The sequence below is a fragment of the Dermacentor silvarum genome, chromosome 8 (genome assembly GCF_013339745.2).
Source record: "Dermacentor silvarum isolate Dsil-2018 chromosome 8, BIME_Dsil_1.4, whole genome shotgun sequence".
Taxonomy (NCBI): Eukaryota; Metazoa; Arthropoda; class Arachnida; order Ixodida; family Ixodidae; genus Dermacentor; species Dermacentor silvarum.
The window spans coordinates 63,904,728-63,918,017 of NC_051161.1; the positions used below are offsets into that span (position 1 = coordinate 63,904,728).

General features: G+C 50.8%; 1 protein-coding gene across 2 annotated transcripts in view; it reads left to right on the forward strand.

Moving 5' to 3' along the window:
- Positions 1-13,290, forward strand: part of LOC119461347 (protein SSUH2 homolog) — a 62,876-nt gene that overhangs the window by 21,971 nt on the left and 27,615 nt on the right. The window contains exons 1-2 of one of the 2 annotated variants that reach the window (XM_037722626.2): positions 4,218-6,112; positions 10,741-10,845. In XM_037722626.2, coding sequence (XP_037578554.1) covers positions 5,998-6,112; positions 10,741-10,845 — 220 coding nt within the window. In that variant the 5' untranslated portion in view covers positions 4,218-5,997. Of the gene's footprint in view, positions 1-4,217; positions 6,113-10,740; positions 10,846-13,290 lie in introns of those variants that run through there. The other variant, XM_037722625.2, reaches the window with a different exon arrangement.

Sequence of the window (13,290 nt, forward strand, 5' to 3'; positions counted from 1 at the left end):
TGTAACGGTTTCACGTGCGTAGTAACCAACCGCTCAAACCGGCGTCGGACCCCGGTAAGCCGCAAGTCCGGCAACAAAAGCGGAATTTTAAAATTTAAACAAGTCGGTATCAGCACTTCGTTGGTTTGCTTCCGGTTACGGGGGAAAAAAAAAATAGCCTGCGCGCGGTGCATAATTTACCAACAAGCACGGCCAGCCAACAGCAGCTCACGTTCACCGACAGGTATATACACTGCCCCTCAGTAATAGTAACGTTTACGTTATACTTACAGCGCGTTCCGCAAAACAAACTCTGCGTTGACTAACACCCGAGCCGCTGTTAGTCAGCGAACCGCCACGTATACCTATACGGTGCGTGCGGTTCGCCTTCCTGGAGAAAGCCATCTCGCAACGAAGCATGCTCTAACGTGCGTAGTATAACCAGCCGCCCAAACCGGCGTCGGAGACCTCGGTAAGCCGTGTTCCAGTTGTAAACCGCGGCCTGCAGAGAGGCTCAGCCCTGCTGCCGGAAACGGTTTACACTAAAACGGACTGCGCGGCGGGTCGGCAGTGCTCTTTCACTCCGGTACCGCGGACGGCGCAGCTACCGTATAAACCGCGCGCGCTAGAGAGCCCTGCGACGATTAGTCACGGCGCGCACTCGCGCGAGCCATGCTCGCGGAGGCCGTTCCCCTCGATTTGGATGTTCCTCGAGCGCGCTGCAGCCGCCCGGTTGTCCAAATAAACGGTGGCGCCCCAGGCTTAAAACCCCGAGGCCGAAGCCTACAGCACTGTGCCCCCCCCCCCTCCCCCCACCCACCCATCCCTCTCTCTCCATCCATGCCGGTCTTCTATACGCAGCCGCAGGAATCTTCCTTGCGTGATGAGCCAGTATGCGGTTGGTGGCTTTTTCATGATTGGCTGGAAGCGGGGAGCCGTTCAGACGAGGAGGATAGAAAGGAAGGCAGATGGGGAAGAGGTGGAGAAGAGGAACCGCGATTTTTTCGTTGAATTAGTACCAGAACAGAAAGTGTGGGGGAGGGCCGGAGGCGTAGCGATGACTAATGACTTCGCCTTTAAGTGCGCGAAGGTTCCAGGCGCCGTTCTCAGGCCCGTCGAAAATGAATCACTCTACTTTTTGGCAGGAACCACGAAGGGAAGAAAAGCGTTTCAAGGATGAGTTACACAAACCTTGTTTATATATATATATATATATATATATATATATATATATATATATATATAAATGTGGTGGTCGCATTTCTGTCCGCATCGCAGCGGCTGACGTTCACGAAAGCGCAAGGCACGGAGGAGGCAGTGCGGTCGCAGATACATGCATCTTTCTGATATACGCACGCACGCACCCCCCCCCCCCCCCCACACACACACACACACGTGCCTCACTCTCTCTCTCTCTCTCTCTCTTTGACATTTTGCACGTTAAGTTACCGCCATCAGCTCTGCTGTTTTAAGCAGCAGTCGCAGTTTAGCTAACAAGGAAGGTAAACCGATGTGAGTGAACAACTAGCGACGTCGAAGGTGGGAGCATCTCTGAAAGCAAGCAGCATACGGGGTGATAATTTTTAAGTTTCGATTTCTCGGTGCTAGTACTGTCCGCCTCTTCGAATAATCCAGCTCGACCACAAGAATTACGCTATCTGCAACAGCCGCCTTTTAAAAGCTTCGTAAAATTGTAAATTTATCACCATTTGTAGTAGTTTCAGCAATAGTGCATTCGTGATTCCAGCGAGTTTCCGGCGCTTGTGTAGTCGATTCTAAGAAGACAGACCTGATGATTCTGCACCGAAAGTGTCTCTGGCATGGGGCCCTGAAAACGCGCTGGGAGAAGGCGTATTGTCGGCTAAATCTTGACTTTTTTTTTTTTAACGCAAGAAACAGAGTATTACTACACAGCCTACTGCATCGTGGTGAAATTGTAGCTTGGGATGCCAGAAAATGACGGGGAGTTTTCCAGCGGAGAGGAAGCAGTCGGTTTTTCGTCTTTCACCTCTCCGCGGTTTAAAAAAAAAAAAAAAATGAACGCACAAAGCAGGCGTCGAGGTAAACGGAACTCCTGCAACGTGAGCGACGATTGAATTCTGTTTGCTGTCAGCGCGCACTCCGTAAGAAATGAAGGAAGCGAGGGTATTTAGGGAGAGAGAGAGAGAGGTCTGTAGGGAGGTGTTTACGCGGTTACTGTTTTCGTGCGGCCGGCAACTGCGTAACAGGCGTGTTTTCGACGCGAAGCAGGTTATACACGCTCAGACACGCACACTCATTCGGCTGTCGACGAGATGTTAAACCACAACACCGCGCTTGCCCACAGGAAGGGCGTCAACGTCGAGCAGCGCCAGCCCCACTCAGTCATAAACAGCCAAACAGTCGCGCACGAGGCGGTAGTATACATACATCTGGACTCACGCACAGACAACGCGACCGAAGGGTTGAAACATAGAGCGGCTCCGTGCGCCACCACGAAGGAGAGAGAGTATAAAGTTTATCCAGAACAGAATGGTTAGTTCCTCTGCTCTGCAGTGTGTGGTCCCCTCAGTCCAGGAGTCCAGCGGCCTAAAGGCCGACTGCCCTTCTCGTTCGGTCGACCAGTTCGAGCTGGACCGTCGAGCCGGAGTTGGGCAACGTTAATTGCCTCCTATCCGTGCGGTGGGATGTGCTACGGGTGTGAACTCTTGTGTGCTTGCGCATGCCCATACGATGTGGTAGAGCGTTGCTCATCCATCGCTGTGTGGGCATCTTTAATACAGCGCAGGGTGTATAACATGCTAAAGGCTCGAGTGCGGATATATGTTTGTAGTTTACGCCATGGTACGGCTTCATCTCGCTTGAGAGCGTTGTGCGGCGGTGGTAGTGTTTTTCGTGACAGGCGGTAGCGCGTGTTGCAAGGTGTGTGCGACGTTAGCGGTATCGGCCGACCACGGAAGACTTATTAAGTCTTCCCGCAGGGACGCCTGACTTTCAGAAGGGGCTTCGCCTCCTATTAAAGTTTCTTAGAGAGACCGATTTGTCCATCGAGCGGTGACGTTTAGCAGTACTTGCTAATAATAGCCAGCAATCACTTGATGTAGTAAGAGTTGCCTTGACGAACTGCAAACATTCCACCTTCGCTCCGTTTGGTCGCCTTCTTCATCCTCCCTTAGGAGCGCTTACGCCTCATGTAACTCTCTGGAATGTTTACCCCCACGCAGCTATTGCCGGCTTGGCGTTGCAAGGCTAGATCCGCCTCCTCCTCCTTTTCACCAGGAAGAAGGATGAAGGCCAGATGGAAGACGCCATGCTGCTTTCCTATATAGCTGCATCAGCGGACACATGATGCAGAAACGGCAGTTGAACGTCGTCCCGAGCTATAGCGGCGGCATGTGGTGGGCAAAGGAAAGGGGGCCTAGCTGGGAAACGGGTGAGCAGGAGGCTATTGCCGCCGCGTCCCCGTGGACATGCCCCGAGTTTTGGCAAGCGCGGCAAGGCCTGTCTTGAGCGAGGAACGACGGCCGTCATCGCTCACCGCCGTTTGCCGAGGTAGCAGCGAAAAAAAGAAAAAGAGAAAGATCCCCTAAGGAAGGCGCAACCATCAATATTGTATGTCCCCACACATCTGCCTCCTCTCCGAACCTTGCGATACGGTTTTTTTTTTTTTTTTGCTTACAAAACGCTTTGAATGTGTTAAAGTTGCTGGCGTCTACTCCTCGGCGTCTGCACGTCCGTCGCCTGCGTCTCTTGTGCCCCTTGTGCCCACACCTACGCACGTAGCTGACCCTTGGATCACCAGGAATTAAGTAACATAACGGCGTTGGGGAAGCAGAATTTACAGATACACTTCCGTAAAAGAAACAATTATGAGAAAAATCGAGGAAAGGGACACACAAGCAAGAGAAAAGATAGAATAAGAAGGAGGGAAGAGACCAGGGGTTCCTCCTAAAAATAAGCTCGAGGCCGGCGTGCGGTGAGGTCTCCGGGAGTCGTCGGTTGGCCCGGTTTCCGAGAGAACCCGACCCCCCTCCCCCGCGGGCCTTAAAAATGTATTTTTCTTTGCCTCACTCACTTACTGCCGCAGGCCCATGGGCCTTTGCATTTTGTTCTTTATCTTTGCGTTCAACGTAACCGCGAAACGCGCTCTCGTTCATCGCCGTCTCCTTTCCCTCCTCCTCTTCCACGTCGCCCTCGCACTGCCGTCGGCGAGCGAGCGAGCGATTCCCAGCTGCCAGAGCGCACTACATATTTCTCCTTCGCATCCGCCGCCACACACGGCGTTCAAGAGCCCGACGACGAGGGTCCCTCCAGTGCGCCACTCGCTCGAAAGCCGTGTCGTCGAGCGGTTGACGCCGAGTCCGCGAGCGATACCAGAACCACGGGAGACGACGGCGGGACCGCCCGCTCAAGCCGGCTGAGTTAGGCGGTGTGTATACGTGTGCGAAAGGGTGATTCCTTCTCCTGGTACCGCCGGCTCGAAGACGCGCGTAAGAGAAAGGAGTCTTCGTGACCTCGTATTAGGATTGAGCCTTCGATCACCGACTCTCTGAGGTTGATGACTTCAGAGGCTAGCCGGAACCATAAAAGGGGACGAGGCCAACGGTCCGAGTGCCCGAGCTCGTCGAGGGAGTGGTACACAGAACTTGGAGGAATAGTGATCGCTCCTTTCTGATGTCACTTCGAATACGTGAGGAGAGACTGTTGCCGAGCTTGAACCGTTTGTCAAGCCGGTGAAAGGGAGTGCCAGTTCAGTGTCGTAGACCTACTTGTGCTGGTCGTCACGTGGACATTGGCGAGTAACGCCTCGCCGCTGGTAATTCGCGACTGTGAAACTGGATGACCCGAGTGTGCGTCTGCAGGTGCTCGAAGTAACAGTGGGTGCTTACGCTCCATTATCAGGTGACGATATCTGTGTCTTATAGAAGTACGGGACGCAGCCCTGAGAACAAGTATGCATTGAGATAGTGCGAGGATCATCGAATGACCTGCCGTCGATCCACGCGAAACGAGTGAAGTGATGCTTGTGACAAACATTTCTGTCTTCAAGTACTTTGACACCGTCTTCTGTTGGTGAACATCAAGGTATCGTTTGGCGTTGCAGAAGCGATACCGAGTGCATTGTGGAATAGCACCTTGTGCGAGAGATCTGCCGCCAACTCGTGACACCGCGGTAGCAGGGGCACCAAAAGACAACGCAAGAACTCGTCAGCACACAGCCAGCGACCTCTTTTGCATAAGTCGGTGAAATTGATGCCTTCCCCTATGCCCGAGCGCTTCTCACGCCGTTCCTAAGGTTGAGACGGATCGTCCAAAGAACCACACCACGACGCAAGCAATCAAGAGAAGTTGCTTGTCTCTCGTCGCCAAGGGTAGAGCGACGTGTACGCTCCTTGGCGACATAAATACCGCCCCAGGGGAAGAAGCGATAGCGAACGCTCAAACGGGCTAGAGGGTGTGCCGCGCTATCAAGAGGGTCCTTTGTCTTTCGCGGGACCTGGCAAGCGATGCCGTGATGACAAACGCACGTCGCACCGGGGACCAGGGAGGAACGATTGAGAATTCTGTGGAGGACTTTCCGACTCTCTTCTCTCTCCAGAAGCACAGAGTTTGTGGATTCATTCCGGTTGAGGCTCTACGTTGCCACAGTCAGCAATCAGCCTGTCGTCCTGGCCCGGAGAACCATTGATTTTATTTCCTGCTGCGTCTTCCTGGAACGAGCCACTGCGGCGCAGATTCTGTGACGTGTCTATGTTTACACGCTTCTGTTTTCAGTGAAGGCGCGTCTCCCGCAACACACCTCCAAATTTTGGAACTCCTTCGCCTAGCGTTGAACATTCGTACAGGCTGGAAGACTCGGTGATGATCTTAAAGCACCTTTGACTTGGAGCGGTCGCTTCGAAACGATAACCTACTGTGAGCACTTCGGCGTGCCATACCATCTGAAGTCGTTTCGGTTCGCTGTGTCCTGAGCGAGGACAACTGCCCGCAGTCTTTAATCTGTGTAATCTATAGCGGGATACGTAGTGTACGCTAACGATGCGGAGTACCAAGACGAGCTGCAAGCGTCCGCCGCCCTGCACGAGGCGTGTGCTCAATCGTGAGCTCAGCGTGGCGTCCTCAAATTCCAGCTACAAAAGGGCCAGCTTCAAAGGTGAAGCATTGCTTGCATGATGTCTGTCCCGCGTGCCCTTCGTTATTGCTCGCCCCTTTTCTGTTTACTAATGTTCGATTTCTTTGTCGCATTCGTCGAGAACGTCCGATATGTCCTTGATCCGGGCTTGTTGGTTAGCTGCCGCTTATATACCGAGCGACATACTGCAAGGGCCACACGAACGTATACTCACACAGAGAAGGAAGCACAGCGTAAGGGTGCCTTGTCCCGTGCTTCCTGTTATTTTCAACCTTGCGAGAGCGTTTGTAAATGCCCGTGTCAGCGTGCATGCCTGACAGTTATAAGTTATTGTGTTCTGTTACCATTTGATTGCATTGGCGAGGTCGGCGTATTGCGTATCTCGGCTGCTTCATGTCTGAGCTTCACGTAGAACAATAAGGAAAAACAAGGAGGAGGGAATGACACATTTTGAAACACGCACGAAATGGGCCTGGATGAATGCCAAGCTTCTCTGAGCTCAGCATTGACAGTTGCTGGCTCGCAGAATAAACCATTTAACGCCTTGACAGTCTCGCATGTCTCGTACTGCTTGCACTTTTGATATTTGACGACACAGTTCACGGTCAAGGTGATAAACACACGCGTGATAAACACACGAGTCGTCGAAACTTAGAAAACACAGTATCTGAGGTTCCTCTTACATACTGTGACATGATTTGACATTTTACGAGCAGTTTCTACAGATCCATCTTCAGCGCTTTTCAGTCGCTAGCAGCGGACACCGTTCTCCAAGAACCACTCCAAAATGCTAATGATTTTTCCAGGTGAACGCGTGACTGCACCACTAGGCTCTTGGTTCCGTCCCTTCTATGCCTGTCGTGTGCTTAACGGAATGTTAACGGAAGCTTAACCTCGGTTGCGCCTTCTGAGTACGCGGCAACAAAAAAATCGTATTGCCTGGCATGTCCTGCATCGAATTTGATTAGGTTTGCTGCGAAAAAAAAAAAAAAAACTCATGTCTACCTGACTGCAGTAAGTAGATTTTCAATTTACGCCATCAATCTTTTTAGGAAAGTTCATGAAAATCACAATATTAAAAAAGAAAGCAGCGAGTTTACGACTCATTGGCAGAGTCCTTGCACCGTCGCTATCAGCTTGCAAATGCAGATTCTCAAAACCATAGTGTCAGCCCTGCTTGTTTTCACGGGCTTAACCAAATGAATGGCTCGTGCTGATCTTTTTTTTTTTCTTCTTTTTAAAATTATTATTGTCATGGAGTCAGTGGGAAACCAACCAAGCACTTGCACGTTGTTCGGGATATCTGAAGATGCTGCTTACCTGGGTTAGTCTTAACGGGAATCTATACTGTATACCGCTGAAATGCGAGTAGACAATTTGAAAAAATCTTCGTAAACATCGCAACAGTTCCACGTTGTCAATACGCGTATCAAATTGGTCCGCTTCAGAACTACGAGATCTTGGCTTTCAGCTTCCTACAGTTGGCATAATTCGCATTCTCTCTTACGTGCAATAAGTTTCGTTCAAATCGGTTCGGCGGTTTTCTGGTTACAGTACTTCTGCGTTTCACATGTATTAGAAATTGGGAAATCTGAGTTGAATCAGACGGTGCGGGCTTCCCCTTAACTACACGTGCCTTTGAAGTTGCGCTAGTTGATTTTCGTTTAGCATGTCGAGCGCGGACGACGAGACAAGTGATATACAAACACGACAGACGCGCCTGTTTGCGTCCGTTAACAGATGCATCTGTCCTCTTTCCATATATCCTGTCCCGTTGTCTGCTCTGTGCATCACGTGGCAGGAGGGGGGGGGGGGGAGAGAACGTGTGTTTAAGCTTGCGTTACCCTTTCTTTTTTCTTTTGCAAACGCGGTAAAACGTTAAGGTCTAGTGGCTGGCCTCAGACGGCTTGCACGTCAGTTTAACGTTCACGTTTACTTCTGCACATCTTCAGAGACGTGCCAACATAAGCGGTGAAACTGTCCGAGCCCCATCCGGCGTCGCTAAAAAAAAAAAAAAAAAAAAAAAAAAAAAGAAAAACGAAATACACACACAAAAAAAGAGTTTGAATGTGTCATTTATAACGGCCGTTTTGTATAGAAAACGCGTAACTATTACTGCCGGAACTAGAGCGACGGTTTACGTTTCCGTATGGGTCACCAAACTTTTGTTCTTTTTTCCACTGCTTTGTAAGCTGTCTCGTGGAATGTTTGACAGCGAAGAAAAAAGGGGAAAAAATATGTTAGAAATTTTAAACAGCAGATGATATGTGGCCTTTAAAGTAACGTTTCTATTTCTGTCCATGACACCCAACTTTCGGTGGGAGTTAAGCGCAGAAAATGCCCGGAGCGTCTCGTGGCGTCTTCAGAGACGTTTAGACATGCCGTGTTTCCGTATCAACCGTACGGTAATGCGGAAATAAGGTAATGCGTTGCGCCCGCTTTGTTTTCAATCAATCGATTAATCAATCAATCGAACAATCAGTCATGTTTATTAAGAATACATCAGTAGTGAAGCATTCGAGGATTTGGAGAAGAATATGCATCCGGTTTGAGCGATAGGAAGATTTACGTCGCGGTCACGCACTATTCCGCAAACATATATTTGTGACATGGCCTTAAGCGCTAATCTTATCGCGCTGAAGGGACAAGTCGACTTCCGTTAATCTCACGTTAGTCGATTCGACTGTTCGATTGATTCTGCTCAAAGATAGCAAGGGGAGCAAATGTAGCAAGGTAGAATTGCTATCAAGAAACGAGCAACTTAGTTGGTTTCGAAACGTCAACTTTCGGTCAAATCGTTGCAAGTATATTATAAGGTGCCATACGAGCGGTCAGCTGGCTACGTGCGCAGAGCAACCTGTTAGACCTCGAATATCGCAGCAAACGACACGGGCGCGTTAAAAAATGTCGAAATTTCGCCCGAAAGGTGAAGCATCAATTGCGATAGCAAATTAGTAGAGTAGGGATAGTAGTTTTATCGACTGCATAAACTTGGACACATTCACTTACTAACTGAATTAACAAGCGTGGTGTCAGCGCGCACAAGCAAACGTGAATAGATCACACTCGATGACCGCAGACAACCACTGTCAAAACGCTGGCAGCAAGCGCAGCCGCCGCAGCGAGCGAAGGTTCGTGTAGTCTATCGGTTCAAAGGAAACTGAGCGGCGAACGCACAGTACATACGAAGGTCAGAGCCGTGTAGAGATCGCTTTCAAGATACGGTGCGGGCGACCGCCGCAGCCGGGCAAAGTACAAGCGCAGTTGTTGGCAGAGTAAAAGCTGCCCCCTCCCTCCCTCCCTCCCGCGCTGCCTTCCCGCCTTCCTTCTTTCGCGTGCGAGACTGAGTTGCCAGTTCCCCTTGCGCCCGGTTGCAAGATACGCATTTGGTGCCGTAGCACAGCGTCGCCCCCCCCCTCCCTCCTTCCCATACCTCCACGCCCTTTCGCGCGACGGAAGTCGCGTTTGCTCTCCGCCGGGAGTTCGCTCTCTGTGATAGCGCGCGTCCCACGTATGGCGCGCGGCGACGATTTCATCGTCCTTGGACTTTATATGGAACCTCACGGCGACGGCGACGCCGACGGCAGAAATCCGCTGGAAGTGTCCATATAATTGCTGTCGCAATAAAAGGGACAACACGTTGTTGCTTCCCGTCTCTCACTTTTTATCAACTACTTGTCAAAACACTTGGAATCTCTCTTTCTGTTCGTCCTCTAAGGCTATGTTGAGATTACGGTCGTGACAATACATGCGCACTACCATTTGCGGTGACTCAGTATATGGCTATGGCTTTCCGTGCTCAGAATAAAGTCGATATGCGGACGCATCGGTAGCCTCGAGGTGGGGGCGAAGGGCGTTAAGAGCCACCACACATGATCAAAATTTATCCGAAGCGCTCCAGTGTTGCGTCTCTCGTAGAACACGCGTAGCTTCGGGACTTGAAGCCAAGCTAAATTAAATCAAACCAAAATAGGTCACACTCTTACTAACTCAAATAATGAATATACTAATCGAATGGCGCTTGGGGAGGTCATTCCGTACGCACGTCACGGGGTTTCACGAGCTGTATAATTGTTACCACTGCCAATGTTGAAGTGGAAACTGTATGTCACTTTACACAGCGGTTATTCGTTTATGTATGAAGGGGACGATGCCTAGTAAGAGGACAAGAGACTCAACATCTCATTGCTCCAAAGTTGTTCGTGCAACGCCAACTTCCGAGTGTGATAGACTGCCGACACCGATAATTTTGTTGCACTTAACTCACAGTAAATGTTAAATGTGCCCTGTAATTCGACCTTCAGGTGATTTGAGCTGGGAGTTCACCTCCTATCGGAGCTGGATCCTCTGGTGATAACCGGACAAGTCACGCATCGTGACACACGGCATTCTAAATGTTACTCGTCATGCACACGTAACATTTCCTTGTTGCCGTTGAGGAGCGCGCAAATGTTGAGGAAGTTTGGCTTCTGCTGAGTTCAGAAGCCGCGCTTCTCACTCGTCCGCCTGGCAGTCATACTGGACATCAAAATACGATGTGTGTGTGTGGGGGGGGGGGGGGGGGGGGGGGGCAGGCACCGCCGTGTTGGTGAATATGATTGATGCCCTCGATCTCCTCTTACTCGTCTGATCGTTCTCGTTGTTCGCAGGGTCTCATGCATCGTTCGCGATGGACGACGAGCCAGAGCCTTCGGCGCCCCCGCTCGAGCTCATGGATAAAGTGGACGGCTACGAGCAGGCCTCCTTCGACGCCGGTACGTCAGTATACGCGACGCACTAGTTTGCATTGTCGTTGGTTCCAGTACGTGGATATTGGGCTGTTATGTTAAGCAAACGAACAGCAAGGACACAGAGCAAATTAAACGCGAGACGCCAACGGACGGTTGCAAATAAATAGAACTGATTATCACATGTGAATCTATGGTCCGCCCCGTGGATCCCTGTTACTCTTCATCGAGCGCAACAATGTGTACATATGACATGCATGCCTCGCACGTCTTACGCCGCAGGGCAAACTTTCGAAAAACTAAGAGAGTTTTGAAGGAGCACATTACCAGTCCGAAACTGGTCTAGCGTTGCCCTTAGTCGTACAGTTAAGTAACAACCGCATATATTCGGCCCCAATCGTAGCTTTGACATTGTGCGGCTTTGAAATCGAGGCAGTGACGCGATGTCGAAAACGTGACAAAAATGCGTACCTCGTGGTTGCCCTTCTAGCGTGACGGCTATCGCAGCTTACACCGCATTGCAGCTGCGAGCACTGCCGGAACGAGGAGCCGAACGTACGGGATGAAATCGTACATTGCGAAATTATATGGGGGCTTATTTTCAGTCGCATTTGGCCGCCCAGCTGACATTGCGGTTGGCCTCTTTTGTGGAAGTTGTTGTTTATGATGTAATTCGCTTCCTGAATTATACTACCCTGTACAACAAATGTAGTTGGGTAGTATAAGAGGCTTCCTTACTGTAGCAGTCGATCGGCTGTAAAGTGTGTGTATCCGTATTTACACGAGCCCACGGGAAAGCGAGCAGCAAAGCTCTGTGCTGTTGATGGGCATCCTCTGACTTTTGTTAAAATCCACAGTGACCTGTGGTTGTAAGAGTGACGCAACAGTCTCTTAATGACATATGAGATGCCTCGGGACAGGAGCAGCATTGGAACGGCAATCATGAAAAGTTTTTGAAATCAGCTTGTGGAACTTATGGTTAGTGGAAAGACCGCTGGTTAGTGCGCAGCACGCATAAGTTGACGTTCGGTTGTATGACACAACTTGCTACTGCTACTAATCACTACACGTCAGGGTCGCTTTGCGCAAGCGAAGAGATTGCGCACTTATACTTGCATTGCAAATTGTCCTCCCACCCCAAGATCGGGAAACGTTCAAAATGAACAAAAAACGTTAAAAATCCCCTTTAAATTTGTTTGTGTTTGTGGCGGCGGAATGCAAAAACGCACTTGTACGCCTTGGGTGCGCGTTAAGCCCAGGTGGTCAAAACTTTTCCGGAGCAATCTTACTTTTCACTTGGTATCCGCTGCATGTTCTCTACACGGACGGTGGCGCACCATCGCGCTGCGCCTGCCGGGTGGCCCAGACTTTTAACACGAAAGTGTTTTATGCCGGGGTCCACCAAGACTTCACTGACGTATTTCCGTCACGGAAATACGTCATAGAACATAATACAAAGAAAGAAACCAGAAGAAAAAGTTCCACAAACATGCAAAATTTGGAAATCGAACCCACGACCTCTCGGTCCGCGACGATAGATCGCCGAGCGTTTAACCCATTGCGCCACAAACGCATTTGCAGAGAGCTACACAGACGCGCCTTATATATCTAACACTCCTCCGTGTACCCGCGCTCTTGCTCGGGGTGGTGCCGCCGCCTACGAGCAGAAAAGAGAAGTACTGCATTATGACACTAGACAGTTTTAGCAGAGCGTTCACGGTCCGCTCCGCTCAGACCGTCGTGTCCGAACGATTCGCGCAGAGCCTCTAAGCGGAACGCTAGCGGGAACGCCAATGCGCGTGCGCACAACGCTCATATCGGCAGCGGAACGAAGAACGCTGCCGACGGTCCGCTACGAAGCCATTTGTGCGGAGCGTTAGGGTGCGTCTACTGGTTGATTTGCCGTTTTACAGCCGCGCTGAGCGCGCGTGGCAGGCGTCTCTGGCAGACGCGGTTGTCAAACAAGCCAAATCAACGCAGTTCATGCAGCCAGCGGTGTGCGTGAAACGTTAGCGGAGCGGAGCGTAAGCAACGCTCTGCTAAAACTGTCTACTAACGCGCACCGACAGTGAACGCTTCGGTGGTCTCAGCACTACGACGCCTCGATGCCAGCATTCGAAGGGACGCTGGCATCAAGAAGCACTACCAACGCCACCTAGGTGGCGTTCACCGTACTCAGCACAGCGGAGCGTGGCCTCCGCAATTAGCTCTGAAAATGTTTCTGAAGTTGATCGCGGAGGCTGCAATTACGACGCGCTGTACGCGCTGATTTGACTCGGTGACGATTCAGTTACGTGCTTTGTCTTGCGCGTTGTATTAGTGTGTCAGTTACGTGCTTCGTCTTTCGCGTTGTGCTAGCGTGTGCAGCGTAGTGCAGCTTCCATATGCACGACGGTTGCTCATGGTCATCGACGTTGGTAGTCGTGATGGAGGAGACGTGCCACCAGGCGTCAGCGTGGGTGCATCAACGCC